The 21,298-nt window shown below is 35.6% G+C and overlaps 3 protein-coding genes across 7 annotated transcripts; all 3 read left to right on the top strand.

Moving 5' to 3' along the window:
- The first annotated feature begins 697 nt into the window (after positions 1-697).
- Positions 698-1,593, top strand: LOC111792972 (uncharacterized). The gene has a single exon (XM_023674610.2). The coding sequence runs from the start codon at positions 795-797 to the stop codon at positions 1,404-1,406; it is 612 nt and encodes a 203-aa protein (XP_023530378.2). The 5' UTR covers positions 698-794; the 3' UTR covers positions 1,407-1,593.
- A 3,029-nt stretch (positions 1,594-4,622) lies between these two features.
- LOC111793930 (putative RNA-dependent RNA polymerase 5) lies at positions 4,623-13,426 on the top strand. 5 transcript variants are annotated; one of them, XM_023676009.2, is made up of 19 exons: positions 4,623-5,121; positions 5,232-5,385; positions 5,488-5,617; positions 5,826-5,900; positions 6,178-6,367; positions 6,967-7,165; positions 7,240-7,327; positions 7,488-7,628; positions 7,914-7,988; positions 8,089-8,160; positions 9,086-9,192; positions 10,282-10,430; positions 10,519-10,741; positions 11,076-11,301; positions 11,551-11,696; positions 11,815-11,980; positions 12,594-12,732; positions 12,818-12,981; positions 13,052-13,426. In XM_023676009.2, exons 1-19 carry the CDS (start codon positions 4,752-4,754, stop codon positions 13,292-13,294), a joined length of 3,057 nt encoding a protein of 1,018 aa, XP_023531777.2. In that variant the 5' UTR covers positions 4,623-4,751; the 3' UTR covers positions 13,295-13,426. The 5 variants fall into 5 exon arrangements, with proteins under 5 accessions (XP_023531777.2, XP_023531779.2, XP_023531778.2 ...); XM_023676011.2 differs by having other exon boundaries at positions 12,818-12,971; positions 13,052-13,295; XM_023676010.2 differs by having other exon boundaries at positions 12,818-12,971; positions 13,046-13,295.
- Positions 13,427-14,973: 1,547 nt separating this feature from the next.
- Positions 14,974-20,852, top strand: LOC111793455 (NADP-dependent malic enzyme). The gene is made up of 19 exons (XM_023675346.2): positions 14,974-15,211; positions 16,461-16,581; positions 16,648-16,722; positions 16,804-16,955; positions 17,016-17,121; positions 17,211-17,276; positions 17,347-17,442; positions 17,516-17,587; positions 17,658-17,741; positions 17,814-17,912; positions 18,663-18,710; positions 18,782-18,835; positions 18,945-19,043; positions 19,106-19,195; positions 19,860-19,937; positions 20,028-20,102; positions 20,201-20,291; positions 20,411-20,539; positions 20,619-20,852. The coding sequence occupies exons 1-19, from the start codon at positions 15,105-15,107 to the stop codon at positions 20,693-20,695; spliced, it is 1,719 nt and encodes a 572-aa protein (XP_023531114.2). The 5' UTR covers positions 14,974-15,104; the 3' UTR covers positions 20,696-20,852.
- The last annotated feature ends 446 nt before the right edge of the window (positions 20,853-21,298 follow it).

Raw genomic sequence — 21,298 nt, 5'->3', positions numbered from 1 at the left:
AGGAACAGAAAGTATCAAAACTCTCTGTTCCATAAAAAAATAAAGGTGGTAAAAAAGTGAGTAAAAGAAGAAGCCACGTGGAGGTTATCTAGAGGACCAGGTGTGTTAGGGTTGTCCGATCGGCCCGCCAATCAGGAAGACTTAGCATGAAAGAAACCACAAAATGGCTTGCTTCTATATTTTTATTCTATAAAATTATGGTATTACTGTGACAATTGAATTAAAATATAAAGATTTTAAAACTTTATGCAATTTAAAGCTTAATACACAGTTAAACTGGCGGCGAGGTTTTGTGTGTTTCTTGCTGCTAATAATATCTTAATCAACACGACCAATTGGTAGCTTAAGTAATTCAATTCCTATTTCAGGGATATTTTCGTCATTTCACCCACAACTTCCAACTACATAGGAATTTTCCTAATCAAAAAGAAAAAAAGAAAAGTTAAAATAATCTCCTCATCCATGGCGCGTGTCATCCACTCCCACTTTTATTCATTACTAAAATTGGACCTTTTAACGTTCCTTCTTCTCACGCGCGTTTCTCCGTCCGTGGGGTTTTTATTTAAGTCTCCTGCTAAATCATAGTTAACTAATCAATAATTAAATTCCTAATTAATTATTTCGTTTCTATATAAATGCTAGCTCCCCCTTCCCCCTTCTCCACGCCGAAATCAGAAAACCCTGAAAACAAGCAAACAAAATTCTCTCTGATCTCTCTCTCTCTCTCTCTCTCTCTCTCTCTCTCTCTCTCTCTCTCTCTCTCTACCGGCAAAACTTACAGTACAGATCGGTTAATGGAAATCCAGCGAAGACAAGCTATGGCGGCGAAGAAATTCTGGAATATGGTTCGAGCAATCGCGTTGATGCTGCGAAAGGAGTTATCAAAAGGCAGAATCATAATGTCCGATCTTCATTTGATGATGAAGAGAGGCAAGCTCGCCGGAAAGGCTATGCTCAATCTGATGCATCTCCACCAGAGCTCCGGTACTCTCAGCAGCCAGACCACCACCGATATAGCTAATTCCATCGCCATTGCTCCACAGGACTACGAGTTCAGTTGCAGTAACAGCCCTGCTTTTCCAGCGCTGCAGATCTACGGAAAGCGTGGTGGCAAGAACCGTCATCGATACAACGACGTAACCACCGTCGGCGCCGTGAAACGAGTACTACAGATGTTAAACAGCGAAGCAGCGGCAGCGGATGTAGCGTCGCCGATGGTGAAGTTTGGAAAGAATCCGACGGTTAGAGTAACAGACTCGCCGTTTCCGGTGAAGGACGACGGGGACCACAAGGTGGACGAAGCGGCAGAGGCGTTTATCAAACGGTTTTACAGTAACCTGAAACAGCAGAGAATCACGCCGGGTATGGAATCTCCGTCGCCGTACCACGATATGTGGGGCCGATGAAATTAAAACGAATCGTTTTGGGTAACCTATCCATGTTTTGGAGCTGTATAGATGAAGTTTGTCGGTTTTCCGCAAATGCTTTTTGAGTGAACGACATGTCGTCTTCACTTTGTATACCACAACAGCGACCAAGTACAGATATCAACCATCGTACTTCACATAAAAAAAAAAAAAAAAAAAAAAACAATATTGTAATGTATTATAACCGGTGAATGGATACGCCGGTATCAATGGGCTTTTGTAATCTTTTTTCTTTTTTTTTTTTAATTTTAATATATGATATTTTAAAGCCCAAGCGCAATTTTGAATTATAAAATTGTTGATTATTGTCTTTAATTAGTGTATTTAAGGAATAATCTTTTGTGTGAGCCAAGCTTAATAAAGAACAATTTGATTTTTCATTGAAATTGAAACTAAAGTAAAGGGGTGTTAAGGAAAAAAAAAAAAAAAAAAAAAGACGTTTGTGGGTCATGAATGTGAATAATGTCTCTTCTTTTCATAAAGTTAGTAGGGTAAATAGTTTTTTTGATTTACCCGCTTTAGTTAGTACTTAATTCAAGCCATTATCGAGATATTTTTATATGAGTCTTTGACTTAGAAGAGCGGTGGACATACATTGCATTATTATCTTTTACGGTTCGTACTTGATGGTTAACATGTTATCCATTTTAAGCATTCATATCTTATTGATAGTAAATAATATCTTATAATTCATTCGTTCTAATTTTTTTTTTTTTAAGATAAAACATGTCATCATACATCAAATTTTTTATAAAAAAGATAAAAATGATTTATAGTTTGTTGAGGTGTAAACCAAAAAAAATAGTAAAAAAAAAAAATACTATATATATATATTTCAATTCTCAAGAATGATTGAATATATAGTTATACCTTATAATGGCAATGTTAAACGATTGAAGATAGAAAATACAAAAATGATTGGTGCACGATAAATTTAATGGGTACGTGAGATAATTAGTAAAGACATTGACGTGGACATATTTGATCCAAAACTTTTTTTTTTTTTGGGTTCTTTAAGATAAATAACTATGATTTCTCTCATATTTACTATAATTTCCGAGTATAATGTTTGGAATTTCTTGATTTATTTTTTATATGTGATTACACTTTTTTATTTAGACTTACTAGTCTGCACGTATCTTTCTATTTCTCTTTTTTTTTCTTATTAGTTGCTTGTGGAACAAGAAATTGGCTCAATCTTTTTCACGCTCGAGAGAACTTTTTTTTAGAAGTTTTTTTTTTTGAAATTTATAGTTTTTATTCCAAACGTTACCTTGTTATGCATTAAATAATTGATGGCTTTTAAGTTTTTGAAACATGAACTTTACTTAATAATCTAAACCTTATAATATCTACATCTAACAATGTTGCGCTTATCTTTAAAACTTTGTAATATAATTAAATATAATCAAACTTTGCCTTAAAGATACCAAATTTTATATCATTGTCCAGAAAAGCGAGCACTTGCAGTTTGATTTAGGTTGAGCACAAAGCCAAAAACTTTATACAAGTTTGAAAAAAATGTATATATTATATATTGGTGGGGGTGTTTGGTTTATTTAGACAAATAATATTGCAATTTCTGGCTGATTTTGTCGTATGAAGTGTTATCTGAAAGGAAAGGAAAAGATAAAATATGTGGCAATTAAAAAAAGAAGCAAAAGTGGGCTACTTTGGAGGCTTTTCTCAAGGGAGTGTTTGTTTTATTTGAAATTTGTGTTAGTGTGTTGGAAAGTTTTGCGGGGATTTTTGGGGTTGATTTGGTGTTGGGTGTGTGTAATTCAATTATTGGACTTTCAGATCCCATTTTCTCAATGTCCTCTTCCCAAGCACACACTTTATACAATGTGAAACTCCATTTAGACAGAGACGTCCATTTTATTAGCGAGGATTTGTCCGAAACGGAGTGGAGATTCTCCGTTTAGACGGAAAATAGAGGAGAGAGTGGAGAACATCTTTTCTCTGTTAGATAAATGGAACCGAATATAGATTATATTTTCTGTCTCTATTATGCCCAATTCCTTTCAAGGCCCTGTTACTGCCCCCATTAGCATTTTACCATATTAAAAAATAAATGAGTTAATTTTGAGATTGTAATCGTAATATTTAAACTAAAAACTAAATATGTTGTAATATTAAAATTTGAATATTTAAAAATAACGCTCATATGAAATATATTGATTTATTATAATTTTTTTACTAAAAATTATATTAAAAAAAATTAAACTTTAAAATAACAATAAATGGTAAAAATTTATTCATGGAAATTACAAATTCCCACAAAAATAAATGAAGAATGAAATAAATGGTGGAGATGAGGACGGGAAGACTTTTCCCGTCCCCACCCCATAGACATTTCTAGTTTTATCCCATGATTATTTATGGTTGTATTTGATAATTTAGTTGTTTTAGTTACGGTTGGTTGATTCCGTTACAGGTAAGAAAAGAAGAGTGTAGATAATATTTATAAATTTAATTTTTTAAAAATAAAAATGAATATCACTTTTAACTGTTTTAAATTATATATAACAACTACTTTCTTTTTTTGTTTGCTTTTGTTACTTTAATCATAAGGGCACTTTAGTAAAAGGACTTGATAACAAACTATTTTGAAATTTTGTTCTACATTTGAAAATGATTTTTATGTTACTTCACACACTATTTTTTAGTGCAAGGGGTAATTTCGCCATTTTAAAAATGCAAGCACTAAAAAAGTAGAACAAAATAGAGATAGGAAAAAGAAAAAAAAAAAAAAAAAAAAAAACTAATAGACAAGCACTCAACACCACTTTTGATTATTTATTATTATTATTTTTAAATTAATAAACAAACATTTCTTAAATTAAAAAATATAACGTTTTCTTTAAAGTTTATTTATAATTGTAGTTTTAATTAAATGGATATAAATTTATTGGATACTACATATATTAATTTGACCGCTAGTTGACTAAAAAAAAGTGACATTTAATTTTAATGAGGTGACAATTTTTATTACATTGATAATTAAAATTATAGAGAATAAATTAATCGGGTGTGAAAATGACGAATTAGTCCTTTAATTTTTAAATTTATAGCAATTTAGTGAATAAAATTTATATATTTGGTGTAAATGGCCTCTTTATTGTGAAAAATGTGGTTAAAATTTAATTTTGTATATATCGAAGTGAATATTTTTATAAGCTTTGACTGACTTGACGTTGAAAATGGTAAGTAAATGGGTTTGACCGGTCGTGTCAACGGACCTACCTAACGGAGGGGTTTTCGGCTGTATACTGATCAGCACTGCCACCGCTCTCCGTCGTGAAGGAAGCCTGCATTGTTCTGATGGCTGATCATTTTCACGAAGTGCCTCTTCCGCCGTCCGTCGAGCAGTTTCTTCTCCAAATCTGTACGCAACAGAATCAGCCACCGCCTGATGCCAAAGCGCGACGGGCGTTAGCTTCTTTAGGAGAAGAAATGGCTCTTGATGCTCTCCGCAAAATCTCCTCCTGCTCTGTTAGGAACCTTAGCGGTTTCATCATGCATATGGTTCGTAATGATCCTTGCATTTCACCTCAGAACAAGATGGTTGCCGTTTTTTCTCCGCATACGAGTCCATCTTCCACTGGCTGTGTTTCTCAGCTTCACAGTCCTTCGACTTGCTCCGTTTCTCTGTATCAAAGTCTTTCATCTTGTCGCGTTTCTAGCCCACAAGGTTCTTTGTCTTCCCTGTTCTGTGCCCTTGTTTGGCTTTTCTGAAATAAGTATTCTTTTGCACGTACTTTTATGGTTTGAGGGTCGACGTTAAAACATTTTATGGATTAGGAACTGCTGAGAAAACAAAGTTTGAGGCGTCAACACCAGACAAATCTGCAATCTATTCATCGTCGGTTTCAGATAGAGTAAAGATTCCGCAATTTGTGGCTTTGGGCGAGCTTGAATTTAGAAGGGCGTTTTTGATATTGAGTTATATTGGAGGGTAAACACTTCCTTGCATTTATGTTTTTATTGTCGTGTTAGTTTATAGCTTTATGTACATTATGCTGAAATCGAAGTGGTTCCATCCCTTTTATCAATGCAGAGAAAGCTTAGAAAGAGTCACAACAGCAGACCAAATTCAAAGTCTGAGCCAGTTGGCGATGGAGAAATTTGAGTCTGAAGTTTGGAAAGCATTTGGTGAAAAATACGTTAATAAGGAAGACAGACGAGTGGTAAATTTGATTAGCATCTCTAAATGCTGTAGGGTTATGTTCTTTTATGCTAAAACAGCGTCTCCCTAAATCATGGAGGTGCTTTTAGCTTAAGCACTGAAGATACTCAAGTTGATGCTAATAGATCAATGGACTATTTTCAAATTTCTATAAGGGGGACACTTTTCTTTCTTATGTACACACTTTCTCTTCTCTGTTTCTGTTGTAGTATGTTGATTGGGATCGTAGGAAAACACACATCTACCACTGTTATGTTGAATTGGATGGGAGTTTTAGGTTCAAGGTTAGTGTATGCCAGCAGTATTTAAACGTTGATAACATTCTTTTAAGGGTCTTTCAAATAGATGATAAGCTTAAGCTTTTGAGTTCAATAGTGATTTAACTTGGTATCAAAATAGATCTTGTATTTCAAAACTCCTCTAATGTCATTTCCTCCTTAATTAATATTGATAGCTACTTGGTGGATCTTTGTGAATTTTTAAGCCCACAAGTGAGGATTGTTAAAGTATTGTTGAAGAAGTTTCTGAGTTGCAGTGTTACTACATGGGATCTTTGTTCAGGGTCCATATTTGAACCACACAAAAACTCATCTGCAAAGGGTTTTAGGCGATGACAATGTTCTGATGGTCAAGTTTGCTGAAGACGTCTCTGATAGGTGTTCAATAAGCCATCCTGGTGGATCATTTTATGCTTATAAAAAGATTGCTAGAGACGGCATTCTTCTTGGATTGCGTCGATATCAGTTTTTTGGTGAGTCTTTTATGATGCCTTTTTTATGAATTCAGTAGTGGTGCTTGTTTCTGCTGTCACCTCCCGTTCCCCACCAAAAAAAAAAAAAAAAAAAAAAGAGAAGATTCTTGTTCTCTTAGCTTAAAGTTAGTGTCCATTATTTTAAATTTGGCTGTTTGTCTCATGGATTGGGGCTCTTACCCCCTGGAAGTTCACACATCAATAAAATTGTTTCTAATAGTTTTTTTCAGTTTGTCATTTCTTTCCTTTTATTGCTCATGCTAGTTCATACTTGGGTTGGCACTTGTTTCAATATTGAATTCTGTTCAATTTTTAAGCACCTCAAGTGTTTTTTTTTTCCTCATATGTGTAATCACCTCATTACATTAGTTGAATGGTCCAACGTCTTTGATATTGTTGTCTTTCGGCTATTCTATCTTCTCATGGCTTGTATAGTATTTTAGTGCTATGATACTCTATTTAGACAAATGATTAAGATTCAAGTTTTAAATTAATTTTTTGCCATAACAACTTTTTAGTCATTTTCTTATGCTTTTATTGTCTATGCATAATGGGCAATTTTTTTTTTCTCACTATTGTTTTGTATGTGTATCGAATAGTTTTCAAAGATGGTGGCAAGGAGGAAAAAAAGAAGAATCCAACCACATCAGCAGTGAAGTGCTATTTTGTCAGAATGGAGTCAGCGGCATACTTTGATAAGCTTCAACCTTATAAATTATCTAATAGAACAATTTTTGAAGCTAGGAGTCTTTTCATGCATCCACACACGGTGTCTAGTGTAGCAAGCTACATGGCTAGGTATGCCGGTGATAGAGAATGCATTTATTTAACCTAGCAACTTCTGCCATTGTCCTGACCGTTCTGTTATGTAGGTTTTCACTCATTCTGTCGAAGACGATAAACCTCAAAATTGATTTATCTTCAGTAAATGTTCAAAGAATCGCGGATATACCTTGCAAAGTACGGTGTTCCACCACTACTACTGCAGCCTTGTGGTGGAGAGGAAGGGGATACAATTGAAAAATGAAAATCCCTCCTACACCATCCTTGTAGTTTTAGTTGACTTCTTTGCTGCACATTATATTTATAGCTACTTATTTTGGTTTATTCCAAGCTGCAGGATGTCAATGCTAATGTCATGTATAGAGATGGAAAACCACTTATACATACAGACGGAACGGGATTTATATCGGAGGACTTAGCTTTGGAGTGCCCTATGAATGTATTTAAAGGGCAGGCAAAGCATGATGCTGACCTTAAGGTTTGTGATTTCATGTTAATAAACATTAGGGGAAAAAATATCAGAATTTACAAGGCATGATTTAAATCTTCGCACGTGAAGGTGAGAAAATCCATATTGTTAAGTTTTGTTCTAGGGTTTGATATCCGTTGGTTTCTCGGAACTTCGTCATCTCCTGCTACCTTCTCTTCTTTGTATGATTGTTTTTTTTTTTTCCTTCTCACATATTTGACTGGTTATATTATTCTAAAACATGTAAATTTGTTTGATGTTTATTGTGCATGCTGTCTGACATTCATATAATAGAGAATTCCTGCCTTTGAAGTATTTCAGAATAAGACTTCGCAAGTAATACTGCCCGGGCTTGAACTTCGAGAACCAGTATGTGTATCTAAACTTTATCCCTTCGAGTTATTGTGTGGAGTTACTTCTTTGTTTTATGTAAACACTGACTTTTATTTAATTCTCTTTCCATTGGAAGCCCTTGCTAATTCAGTTCCGACTTTTTTACAACGGTCTTGCTGTTAAAGGAACATTTCTAGTGAATAAACAGGTATACTTTGTAGTGTAAGAAGAGGACCATAAGTTATATGTTTTTTGGCATCCATCTTGCTCCTGGGTTTACAGTAATGATTAGTCCATAATTATGAGCTATAGGTTATTGACCTCATACATATTGTCTTCTTGATTGTTCTAAAACTTCTCCATCTAGTATGATAATCCATTTCAGTGCCCAGAAGAAGTGAATATGATGCTTTGAATTCTAATATCATATTCACTGTTACTTTTATGTAATATCATAAAATACAACAGCTGACATCCACAGTTTATTCATTTTGCTATTCCAGATCATTTTCCAGGAGTAAAAGGACGATATCCATGAAAATGTCGATGGCTTGGATTTTTAAATATATTGGATCATATATAATTGGTGTTTCCATCAAGAAAATCCACTGTGGCATTCTATCATTATACTCATTCCTAGTAATTTGGGTTGAGAAAGGTGGCTACTCTGTTTGGAGGACATTAATTTTTGTTTTTTCTTTATTTTTTGAGAAAATATGGATGATACTTGTTGAACCTGAATATAGTAGGACATACAACAGTTGAGTTATGCGTTGGTTAAGTGAATCAGTTTGTGGATAGCTGTTTTCCAACGAGTATTGATTTTTCGGATGTCTTCGTTTTGCACTTAAACATCAGTATCTTCTATTTGGAACCATTTTTCATTTTAGTCTCACAAATAAAGAGAAGGGCCTTCATGTATATATTTAATAGTTGTCTTTGCTAGTCTTAGACTGGATTTTCCAGCTCCTCTATCCAGAGTTATTACCAATATCATGACATGAAATCTGAGTACGATACGATTTTATTAGTTCAACACAATTCAAAATGTCCCAGCTCTATTTTCAGTATAGATGTAATTTTCTTATGTTATCTACTGTTGTATGTTATAGTTTGTTAACTTAAAATTGCAGCTTCCTTCTAGAACAATTCAAATTCGCAATTCTATGATCAAAGTTGAAAAAGATCCAAATCTTGAAAATGCTGAAACAGAGAACTCACTGGAGGTGGTAGGAACCAGGTATACAAAATTTGATTTTTATTTATTTATTTATTTTTATTTTTAGCATTTGCCATGGTTTTGGAGTTCAACGTCAATTTCTTTCCCATAGGGCATAGGATAGGGTTTATATATATTCCTTTGCACCGTTACTGCATAGCGTTAGGAACCACGACCCTCCACAATGGTATGATATTATCCACTTTGAGTATAAACTCTCATGGCTTTGCTTTTGGTTTTTCCAAAAGGCCTCATACAATGGGGATGTATTTCTTACTTATAAATCCATGATCATCCCCTTAATTAGCCAATGTGGGAATCCCTCCCAACAATCCTCAACCATCCTCTGTTAGTTTATTTAATCTTGTATTAACTGTCATTTGTATTTGGTGTTTGTATTTTAAATTATGTCAGTTTTAGAATTTGTGGCTAAGATCAAGTATTAGCCGTTATTAATGTGTGGCTAAGATTGTAAGAGTTAGTTTTTCTTTCTGTCTATATATGTACTGTGTAACAAGTTGAATAAAATAAGTAGGTTGGTTTTGTTTATTTTCTAAGTATTGTCTCTCTTAGAGAATAACGTTATTGTGCAAAAATCACTTTCTTGTATGTGTGTTTCTGTCATCCTCCACTCGAACAAAGTATACACCATAAAGCCTCCCCTGAGGCCTATGGAGTCCTCGAACAACCTCCCTTTAATCGAGACTCGACTCCTTTCTCTAGAGCTCTCGAACAAAGTACTCTTGTTGTTTGACACTTGAGTAATCTTTTGAGTATACCTTCGAGGCTCACAACTTCTTTATTCGACATTTGAGGATTTTATTGACATGGGGAAGTTAAGGGCATGGCTCTCGTGGCTTTGCTTGTACCATTGGAAATAAGAAATTTATGCTTGTTCATCATTAAGAAAATGCAATTGATGAGGCCTACAAAGAATTAAAATTTGGCATTTTTTTTTGTTAACTATACGTTGGGATAACACGCAACGGTGGTTGCTAACCTCTCTAAAGGTTCTATTGCAATTTTCCCTGCAATGGCTTTTCACTTGTATTTACCTTCAAAGAGTTTCTGAATAATGTGGCAGTTTCCTTTGTCTAATGATTTTCTCAGTAATTCGCCAAAGAGGGCATATATTTCAAGAAACTTAATAGCACTCTTAAATTATGGAGGCGTCCCAAGAGAGTATTTCATGAATATCCTTGTGGATGCTTTGAGAGATGTTCAGGGTGTTTTTTCTAGTAAGCGTGCAGCTTTAAGAGGTATTAGGCTTTTTGAGCTGTTTTCTTTTCTTCTCTTTCAAAGTACTGTTACATATTTTTTGTTACTCTCTCGGTGTCTCTCTTGCAGTTTCCATTAACAACGGTGATATGGATGACTTCCTAGTTGCAAGAATGATTTTATCTGGAATTCCTCTGAATGAATCGTATTTGCAATATCGGTTGTCAATGCTTCTGAGGGAGGAGAAAAAGAGCTTGAGAAGCGGAAGGCTTCACGTGCCTGATTGTTACTATTTAATGGGGACAGCCGACCCCACCTGTACTCTTGAGAGCAATGAAGTCTGCGTTATCCTGTATGTATTACATGCATGATATTTCACTTCGTCTTACTTGATTGTATGGAAGCATTTAATGTAAGCATTATAATACGTTCACCAACTATTTGGCTTTATTGCTGGGGATGAGAAATTGAATGAAGATAAGATAAGCAAAAAATATATTATCTTAATTCTTTTTATACAAACATATTATATTATCTTTAATGCTTTTCAATTGATTGACAAACATCTGATAAATAGGATAGAATTATAACTTTTACTTCTGTTACTTGAAATCCCTGCTTTTGTTTTGTTTTTCTTTTCGTTCATGTATTAAGTATCGACATGTTCTGTGTTCATGTCCAACTAGTGAGAATGGTCAAATCAATGGGAAGGTTCTTGTCTATCGCAATCCTGGATTACATTTTGGTGATATCCATGTTTTAACGGCTAAATATGTGGAGGACTTGGTACCTGTGGTGGGAAATGCAAAATATGGTATATTCTTCTCTTGTAAGGGTCCCCGTTCAGTAGCTGATGAAATAGCCGGTGGTGATTTTGATGGTGATATGTACTGGGTTTCCAGAAATTCTCAGGTTAAGACACATTCAACCTCGAACTTCTATCACCTGATGCTCGCACATGCCTTTTTCTCATGAAATTTATGCTCGAATTGTTTTATGGTTTAGTTTTGTCAGTATCTTCTATTTCTGAATCGTCTGCACGCACCGTAAGTTGTTTTCTGAAATTACGACTTCAGTCTATAAATTTTGGAAAAAGATTCATTCAATATAATAGAGTCACCGCATACCTATTCTATGTTCTTATTTTTGGAATTATTTCAGTTGTTAGAGTATTTCAGACCAGGTGAACCTTGGAGGCCAAGTCCTTCAATGGAAGTAATAGCTAATATAAAGCCAAATGAATTTTCTGCGGAGGATCTAGAGGAGGAGCTATTTAAATTATTCTTGACAGCTCGGTTTCAGCCAAGGTATGTGATGGAGTGTATCTATCTATGTAGTTTTTACTTTTAAGATTCGAGTGCGGTGAAGTTTCCCATCAATTATGCTTACTGATGGAAGATTGGGATTATTCTGTGGTACGTTCAGTTATGCAAAGAGTGTTGCAGCTGATAACTGGGTAGCATTGATGGATCAACTACTAATGCTGGGTGAAGACTGTAAAGAAGAAAGAAATCGTGTAAGGGCAAAGATTCTCCAGTTGATCAATATATATTATGATGCTTTAGATGCACCTAAAAAAGGCGGGAAAGAGGTCAGTTCTGTTAATGATACTCTGTCTCTTCATGAAATTGTTATACTTTTTATGTTCATCATTGTGTTTCTTGGATCCAGTGAGAGATTTGGAATTATTTATTACACAGACAATAGATAGGTGGAGATCCATCATGGTGATAACTTATTTCTCAAACAAAAACTTCCCTTTTCAATGTAGAGCTTTCTTATCATCCTATGAAATGAAAAAACAATAGGGTCTTCTTGAAGACGCTGCGCCCCCTTGTGAGATCTCATATCAGTTAGAAAGGGAAACGAAGCATTACTTATAACAGTGTGGAGATCTCTCCCTAGTAGATGCGTTTTAAAACCGTAAGGTTGACGACGGTATGTAACGGGCTGAAGCGGACAATATCTACTAGCGGTGGGTTTTGGCTGTTAGAAATGGTATCAAAGCCAGTCACTAGACGGTGCGAGGCACTGGTCGGAGAAGGGCTAGACCCTCTTCATAGTAGACGCGTTTTAAAAAACCGTGAGGCTAATGACGATACGTAACAAGCTAAAACGGACAATTTAATCCTCCAACTGAACATGGTTAGAATGATGCTTTTGAATCAAGGGCTTTCATGTGGATTTTTCTTCCCTTTTGATAGATTGAAGTTCCAGAACACCTGAAGGCAGGAACGTTCCCTCATTTCATGGAAAGGGGGAAAAAATCATATACCTCAACATCCATTCTAGGACAAATTTTTGATACTGTCAACATGTTTCAAGAAGAAGCGCCAAACATTGGTGAGTTTTTCACTGTCATAATTACCATGTTTTTGTTCACTGAATTAAGGCTCCTTATGCATCACATCGGTTCTACAATATTCAGAGGTTCAAAAACTTCCATGCTTTGAAGAAGAAGTGGCTGATGATACCTTGATGAAGTGGAAGTTTCAGTATGAGATGTATAGAAAAGAGATGAGGGACGCCTTGCAGCTCGATCCTGATGCCAAAAACGTAGCTGCTGAAGCCACCATTAAAAAGTACAAAGAGGTTAACTTCAAAATCCAGTGATCAACACCTTCTTGTTAAATTGCTACTCGTTAATTGTTATTAGCTTCAGATATTGTACGGTGCGGAAGAGCTGGACGGCAGCCCGAGGTGGATGGAGGAGGTATACAAGGAAGCCCTTGCAATATATCACGTTACATATGAGTATGCGATGAGCCATGGGTGTGTGCGCTATTGCAGCTTTGCATGGAGAGTTGCAGGTTCGGCTCTCTTCAACCTCTGTGCCAGAAAACATTCTGAAAACAGCTTTCTTTGCCTCCCTTCAGTTATGCGTCAGATTTTTTGTTCATCTTAGTTCATAATATTATGACCATAATTAATTATACATACACCGAGATGTAAAATAACGTAAATATTAGGGATCATATTAAAATATTTAAATTACCCCAAATATTTAACTCTATATTAACTTTATAATACATATACATATACATACATATATTTTTTATATCAAAGTCAAAGTATAATATGTCGTTGAATATTAGTTTTTTATACGGACTAAATTAATTTTTGAAAAGAAAAGAAAAAAAAAAAAAAAACTAATAAAACTAATAAATAAATAATTTAAATCTATATAAAAAGATAATATTCAAACAATATGTTATAATTTTTTTTTGGCATAGATGGAATCATATGCTTAAACTGTAACATGATTTTAAACCATATGAGTGATTTTAACCTTAAGCCTATCCTTTGGAAGCTTCATTTTAATATTGAGAACTTTTAATTTTGTAGAATAAAATCATTTCTAAGTATTTCCTCAATTAAAATAAAATAGAATTTTGACCGAGTTGTTTAATTATTATTTTTTTGAAATGGTTTGACCTAATTGTTTAATTACTATTTTTTTTTTTTGGAATGGAGCATCGAAACTTAAAAAAAAAAAATAATTAAAGAGCGATAACTTTTAAGCTAGGTTGATTTTTTTTCTTAGACGATTAGATTAAAGTTGAAAAAGAAAGCGTCTACCATGATAAAACATATCAATTTCTAGCATAAACTTTCAATTTCATTGAATTGGACCCTAAATTTAGATAAGTGTTTCTATAAAAAAAGTTAAATTTTCGTTCATTAATTTTAACTAAAGATGTATATGGAACCCGAGAACCTAATTAATTTATATTTAATGTTTAAAATAGAGATTATAACACTCGATTTAATACAATGAAATTTGGGTAAAAATGGCATTTCAATTATTTTTTAAAGTATGAGTGGGATAATTAAAACTTTAAAAACATCATTAATCTGTCAAATTTGTGAATTGAAATGTTTCCAATAATAAATAATTACTCAGTTCTATTCTAAAAATAGCTAATTAGATTCATAATGCCATTGTATAATAAGTAGAAAATTTATATGAACATCTTTTACTTTCATAAAATTTAATGCATATAGTTTTTTTTTTTTTTTTTAATTGAATTATGCAAAGAATAATGTAATTTTATAATATTCCATTCGACACTTGAGAATAAAGTGTTACGAATCAAATTTATTTATTTATGAATGGATTGTTAGGAACCAACTAGATTAATACTCTAAAGATTAAATCTTACAACGATTGTGTTGAATCTAATCTCTTTAGATAAAGAACAATTTTTTTGTTTAAAAGTCGAATACTTCACAAGATAGTAGGATTAATCCTATTTAAATATTTTTAGTATGAGATGAAAAATGATACGATAGTAAGTACATGGGATGTGAAAATAGCCTTTTGCTAATTTTGAAGTACTAAAATGGTTGAAAATCAAATTTGAAAATAAGGTTAGTGCACTTTTTTCTAATTGCATTGGGTATTGTTAATTATATATATCTTGTTTACTTGGAGTTGAAGAACATAGAATAAAACGTGCTATCTTTAGAGAGGATAAAGATGATTCGAGTGTTTCAACAATGTTGTAGGAATAAAAGATCAAACTTTTGACTTTATTTACATTATCTATAGTTAGATTGGATTATTTTTTGTGCATATTTAAACTTACAAAACTGTTGGTGGATAAATTATGTTTGCCCACTTCGTAATTTATTCATTTCTGGGCAGATTTTGTTTGTTGCTTCTTCTTTCTGCCACTCTCTTTGCGTGGGGTGCTTCCAATTTGAGTTGAGTGATGAAGAGCACTTTGAAGGAGATAGGTGATGGCGTTCAGGACATCAATGGAGAACACCGTGCTACAGAGAAGCAGCTCGTCACTCCAAGGACTTCCTCAGTTGCCAGGTATATCCAACTTTCGTGGATGTTTGGGTTTGGTATAATGGCTTGTGGTTTGACTGATTACTTAACACTCTCAGTTCATCATTGGATGTAACATAATCCCAACTTATGGGAACAAACTTGCTTTTACCGTGATGTCTGAGATTCCACGTTGGTTGGAGAGGGAATGAAGCCTTTCTTATAAGGGTGTTGAAATCTCTTCCTGCCATATGCGTTTTAAAACTGTGAGGTTGACGGTATTACGCAACGGGTAGCCAAAGTGGACAATATCTGCTAGTGGTGTCCTCGGGCTGTTACAAATAGTATCCTCGGGTCGTGTGCCGGCAAGGATGCTGAGCTCAAAAACATTCCTTATAAGGGTGTGGAAATCGCTCCCTAGTAGACGCGTTTTAAAACTGTGAGGTTGACGGCGATATGTAACGGGCCAAAGCGGACAATATCTATTAGCGGTAGGCTTGCGTTGTTACAAATGATATTAGAGCTAGACACCGAGCAGTGTGCCAGCGAGGACGTTGGGCCCCTAAGGGGGGTGGATTGTGAGATCCCACATTAGTTGGGAGGGGAATGAAACAATCCTTCTAAAAGTGTGGAAGCCTCTCCCTATCAGACGCGTTTTAAAATTGTGAAGCTGACGATGATACGTAATGGGTCGGAGCAGACAATATTTGCTAGTGGCAAGCTTGGGCTGTCACAAATGGTATTAAAGCCAGACACTAGGCGGTGTGTCTGTGAGTGAAGATGCTAGCCCCCAAGAGGAGAGTGGATTGTGAGATCCCACATCGGATCGAAAGGAGAACAAAGCATTCTTTATAAGGATATGAAAACCTCTCCCTAACAGATACGTTTTAAAATGGTGAAGTTGACGACGATACGTAACGGACTAAAGTGGACAATATCTACTAACAGTTGCCTTACACGAAGAAAGGATTTGTGATAGTGAATTACCACTAGGAGCTTTTGATTCTAATCACGTTGATGTTGAGGATTATTAGGAATGAGTCCCACATTAGTGGAAGATTATGGTGGTGAGGAATACTATCTCTATTGGTACGATGCATTTTGGAAAGCCCAAAGCAAAGCCATGAGAGCTTATGCTCAAAGTGGACAATATCATACCATTGTGGAGAGTCGTGATCACTAACAGCGGGCCTCTAGTTTGAGTTGAATTCTTAGAATATTAATATTCTCTGTAAAATGGACAATGTTCTTAAAATGTAAACATGGATCCTTTTTGCAATCTGGTTTGATGCAGTGGCTATTCCTTGCTGAGGGATCCCCGCCATAACAAGGGGTTGGCATTTACAGAGAAGGAAAGAGATGCTCATCATTTACGGGGGCTTTTGCCGCCTGCCGTTGCTACTCAACAACTTCAGGTTGAGTTTTTTAGTGGTCATGTCTCTGATGTACTCCTTCATGACCTTTTCCATTTGTGATACCAGGAGAAGAGGTTGATGCAGAACATTAGACAATATCAACTTCCACTACAAAAATTTATTGCCATGATTGAACTTCAGGTTCTCACTTTACCTACCATTTGTTTTTCTTCTAAATATGTGCCAATTTTGATTCAATGGAGTTTGAAATTTGGTGTACAGGAAAGCAATGAAAGGCTTTTTTACAAACTTCTAATTGACAATGTCACAGAACTGCTTCCTATTGTCTACACTCCCACAGTTGGTGAAGCTTGCCAAAAATACGGAAGCATCTTCAGGCGTCCTCAGGGTCTTTACATCAGTTTGAAAGATAAGTAAGTATGCTTTTCATGACTTCCAGGGCTCTGTGAATCTTATAACATTGAGTCATGCAGGGGTAAGATCGTTGAAGTATTGAAGAATTGGCCCCAAAAGAGCATCCAAGTAATCGTCGTGACTGATGGGGAGCGTATTTTGGGTCTTGGTGATCTTGGTTGTCAAGTAATTTCTATGCAAACATTCTCTGATGAATTACACCTACTTTCATTCTAGACTGACTGATTTTGATATGAATTTATTGGATGTTTTAGGGAATGGGAATTTCAGTTGGGAAGCTTTCTTTATACGCTGCACTTGGAGGAGTTCGTCCTTCTGCAGTAAGCATCTTACTTGTAAAGCAATACCACGATGTTGTTCATTTCAGCTAATACCACATTTTCTTGTCAGTGTTTGCCTATTGCAATTGATGTCGGGACAAACAATGAGAAATTGTTGAATGATGAATTCTACATTGGGCTTAAACAAAGAAGGGCAACTGGAAAGGTTCAGGAGGCGTCTTTGTGTTGCTTTTGGCTGGTTTAAGTATATTTTATATGGATGCCTATGTTCTATGCAGGAGTACTATGACCTTCTACATGAGTTTATGATGGCTGTTAAGCAGAATTATGGGGAAAAAGTTCTTATTCAGGTTAGAATATGTTATATATATATGTGTTTGATTCGTTTGTGTACTTACTGGTTGTATTTGAAACTTTCAGTTTGAGGATTTTGCCAACCATAATGCTTTCGAGCTACTGGCCAAGTATCGCACATCTCATCTAGTTTTCAATGATGATATTCAGGTACTGAAATTTGATACTCATCATTTGGGAAGTTGTCAAATTTTCTTATCCATACTGTTGTTCTTGTTTCAGGGGACAGCGTCTGTTGTTCTTGCGGGAGTTGTTTCTGCTCTGAAACTCATTGGTGGTACCTTGGCTGATCACACTTTCTTGTTCCTTGGTGCTGGGGAAGTAAGATCTCTCCTTCCATGCTTCCATTCCTCCCTCTACTTTTCTAAATTCCTTTGGGTAAATGGTCTCACGGTGAGATCCCATGTCGGTTGGGGAGGAGAACGAATCATTCTTTATAAGAATGTGGAAACCTCTCCCTAGTAGACACGTTTTAAAACCATGAGGCTGATGGTAATACGTAACGGGCTAAAACGGACAATATCTGTTAGCGATAGGCTTGGGCTATTACAAATAGTATCAGAGCCAAACATCACGCAGTGTGCCAGCGAGGATGCTTCAAGGGGGTGGATTGTAAGATCCCACATCGGTTGGAGAGGGGAACGAAGCATTTCTTATAAGGGTGTGGAAATCTCTCCCAACTAGGCATGTTTTAAAACCATGAGGCTGACAACGATATGTAATGGGCCAAAGTGAACAATATCTACTAACGGTACCTTAGGTTGTTACAAATGGTATCAAAGCTAGACACTAAGTGATGTGCCAACGAGTACGCTGGTTCCTTAGGGAGGTGATTGTGAGATCCCACGTCGGTTGGAGAGGAGAACGAAACATTCTTTATAAGGGTGTGGAAATCTCTCCCTAGTAGACGCGTTTTAAAACCGTGAAGCTGACGGCGATATGTAATGGCCCGATATATGCCAGCAGTTGTATTGCAGACATTCATGTTCAAAATGTTCGATATATGCCAGCAGTGGTATTGCAGACATTCATGTTCAAAATGTTCTTACATATTTTTTGGCCTGGCTGCAGGCAGGAACTGGTATTGCAGAGCTTATAGCTTATGAAGTATCAAAACAGGTACTTGTGAAGCTAAACCAAACATAAACCTATGTTTCTTATAATTCATCTTGTGTTTTTTGTTGTTTTAGACAAATGTTCCAATTGAGGAGACCCGCAAGAAGATCTGGCTTGTGGACTCGAAGGTGGTAGAAAGTTTAATGAAGCTTATGACAGAAGAACCATAATTATTTCTTTATGTGTTCATGCCATTGCTCTCTTGCTTCAACCATAAACAGAATGATGTTGTTGTAGGGATTAATTGTCCGCTCCCGTAAGGATTCACTTCCACACTTCAAGAAGCCATGGGCTCATGAGCATCAACCTGTTAAGGATCTATTAAGTGCTGTCAAGGTGTGTACCATCTCTTAATCTCGAAATGCTTTGTTGCTGCTCACCTTTTCTCACTATTTCAGGCAATTAAGCCAACAGTTTTGATTGGATCATCTGGAGTTGGAAGAACATTTACGAAAGAAGTGGTCGAGGCTATGTCCTCCATCAATCAGGTTCTTTCTTCTCCCTCGCTCATTCATGCCTAACCAAATAAACATATTGGATGCATGTTAAGACTTGTGTGACACAAACGCAATAAGAACTCCAACATAGAATACCTTCAACAGAGAAGATCCGTCGACCTAAGATGAAGAGAAGAGTTGAGAACTGTGAAATCCCACATCAATTAGGGAAGAGAATGAAGCATTCCTTGTAAGGGTATGGAAACCTCTCCATAGCAGACGCGTTTTAAAAACCTTGAGGGAAAGCCTGAAAGGAAAAACCCAAAGATGACAATATTTGCTTGCGGTGGACTTGGGCTCTTACAGTTGGTATCAGAATCAGACACCGGACGATGTGTCAGCGAGAAGGTTGAGCCCCAAAGAGGGTGAGCACGAAGCGGTGTGCCAACAAGGACAGTGGGCTCCATAGGAGGGTGGATAGAGGGGTCCCACTTCGATTGGAGAAGGGAACGAGTGCCAACGAAGACGCTGGCCCTGAATGAGGATGGATTATGAGATCCTATATCGAATGGGGAGTAGAACGAAACATACGCGTTTTAACAACCTTGAGAGAAAGCTCACAAAGACAATATTTGCTAGCAGTGGACTTGGACTGTCACAAAAAACATATTCCTCGATACAAACTAACATTGTTTTTTGTCATACCATTGTGCAGAAACCTCTTATAATGGCTCTTTCCAACCCCACATCTCAATCTGAATGCACTGCTGAAGAGGCTTACACTTGGAGTAAGGTAATACACATGACATTTTAAAGCCAAAGTTTTTCCTCTCTTTTTCATTGGAACCTCTCTATTTACTTAGCTTCTATATGCAAATTGAAGGGCCGTGCAATCTTTGCTAGCGGAAGTCCATTCGATCCATTCAAATACAAGGGGAAAACCTTTGTCCCTGGCCAGGTTTTTCTACTTTTATCATTATGTTGGATGAGTTACTCTTCATCACTGTTGTCCCATACCAAGAGCTGACATATTGAGCTTGTCAAATCTCATATCAGGCCAACAATGCCTACATATTCCCTGGCTTTGGTTTAGGTATCTTAATTTCCGGAGCAGTTCGTGTGCATGACGACATGCTTCTGGCTGCTGGTAAGTAGGATTGTTTAGTTCTTAACTAATCTTATCTAGTTAGAAACAACGGACATCCATAATAGTAACAACAGGCTCACCGAGTTGACTTATATCTTATTTCGCCTTTGTCAAACTAGCGGAAGCATTGGCTGCCCAAGTCTCCAAAGAGAACTATGACAAGGGGATGATCTACCCACCCTTCACTAACATCCGAAAGATCTCAGCACACATTGCAGCTAATGTGGCTGCCAAGGCATATGAACTTGGTGAGACATTTTGTTTGAATATGTTACTATTAATGTAGTTTTGGGTACTCTTCCATAACATAAATTACTTACTCCCCAGGCTTGGCAACCCGTCGCCCGCGCCCGGCAGATCTTGTCAAGTATGCTGAGAGCAGCATGTACAGCCCCGTCTACTAAACCGACCGATAAATATAACGAGATCTCGAGCAGCATGTTTGTGCTTAGGAGAGAACTTGAAGTGTTCCCAAAATCTTTACTTGTAATGGTATAATGTTTGTAATGTTTTTGCTTCATAAGTCAACTTCTTTATTAATGAAATAAGCATTTGGATGAACTTCTACTAATAAATATGTTTTTTTAAAAAAAAAAAAAATTCTCGAGTTATGAATCTTGTTTGATATAAGTACTGGTGACACGTTGATAACTTTTTTTTTGTCTGTTTTATCGTACTTAAATTGGATATTGAAAACATTAATGATATAATTTCTTCAAATTTACTAATATTTATAAATAAATACGTTTAACAATTTTTTTTAACTAAAATATTCTTAAAATATTTTAAGTGATATTCGAGATTAATTTATCCTCGAATAAAAACATTTAATAGTATTTTAATTTTTAAAAAATAAAAATACTTTTTTTTTATATAATCTAGAGATATTTTTTTATAATTTATTTATAATTAAAGTATAAATTTAGTCTTTTCACAATTTAACTTTTCATAATATCTAGGCAGTAAGTTTTCGTGTTGAATTTGATGTGTTAGTTTCTATGTTCCAC

Source organism: Cucurbita pepo, chromosome 4 (genome assembly GCF_057944985.1).
Source record: "Cucurbita pepo subsp. pepo isolate OVF chromosome 4, ASM5794498v1, whole genome shotgun sequence".
Classification (NCBI taxonomy): Eukaryota; Viridiplantae; Streptophyta; class Magnoliopsida; order Cucurbitales; family Cucurbitaceae; genus Cucurbita; species Cucurbita pepo.
Note: the sequence above shows the minus strand (reverse complement) of the source record. Positions and strands in the feature narration are given on the sequence as shown.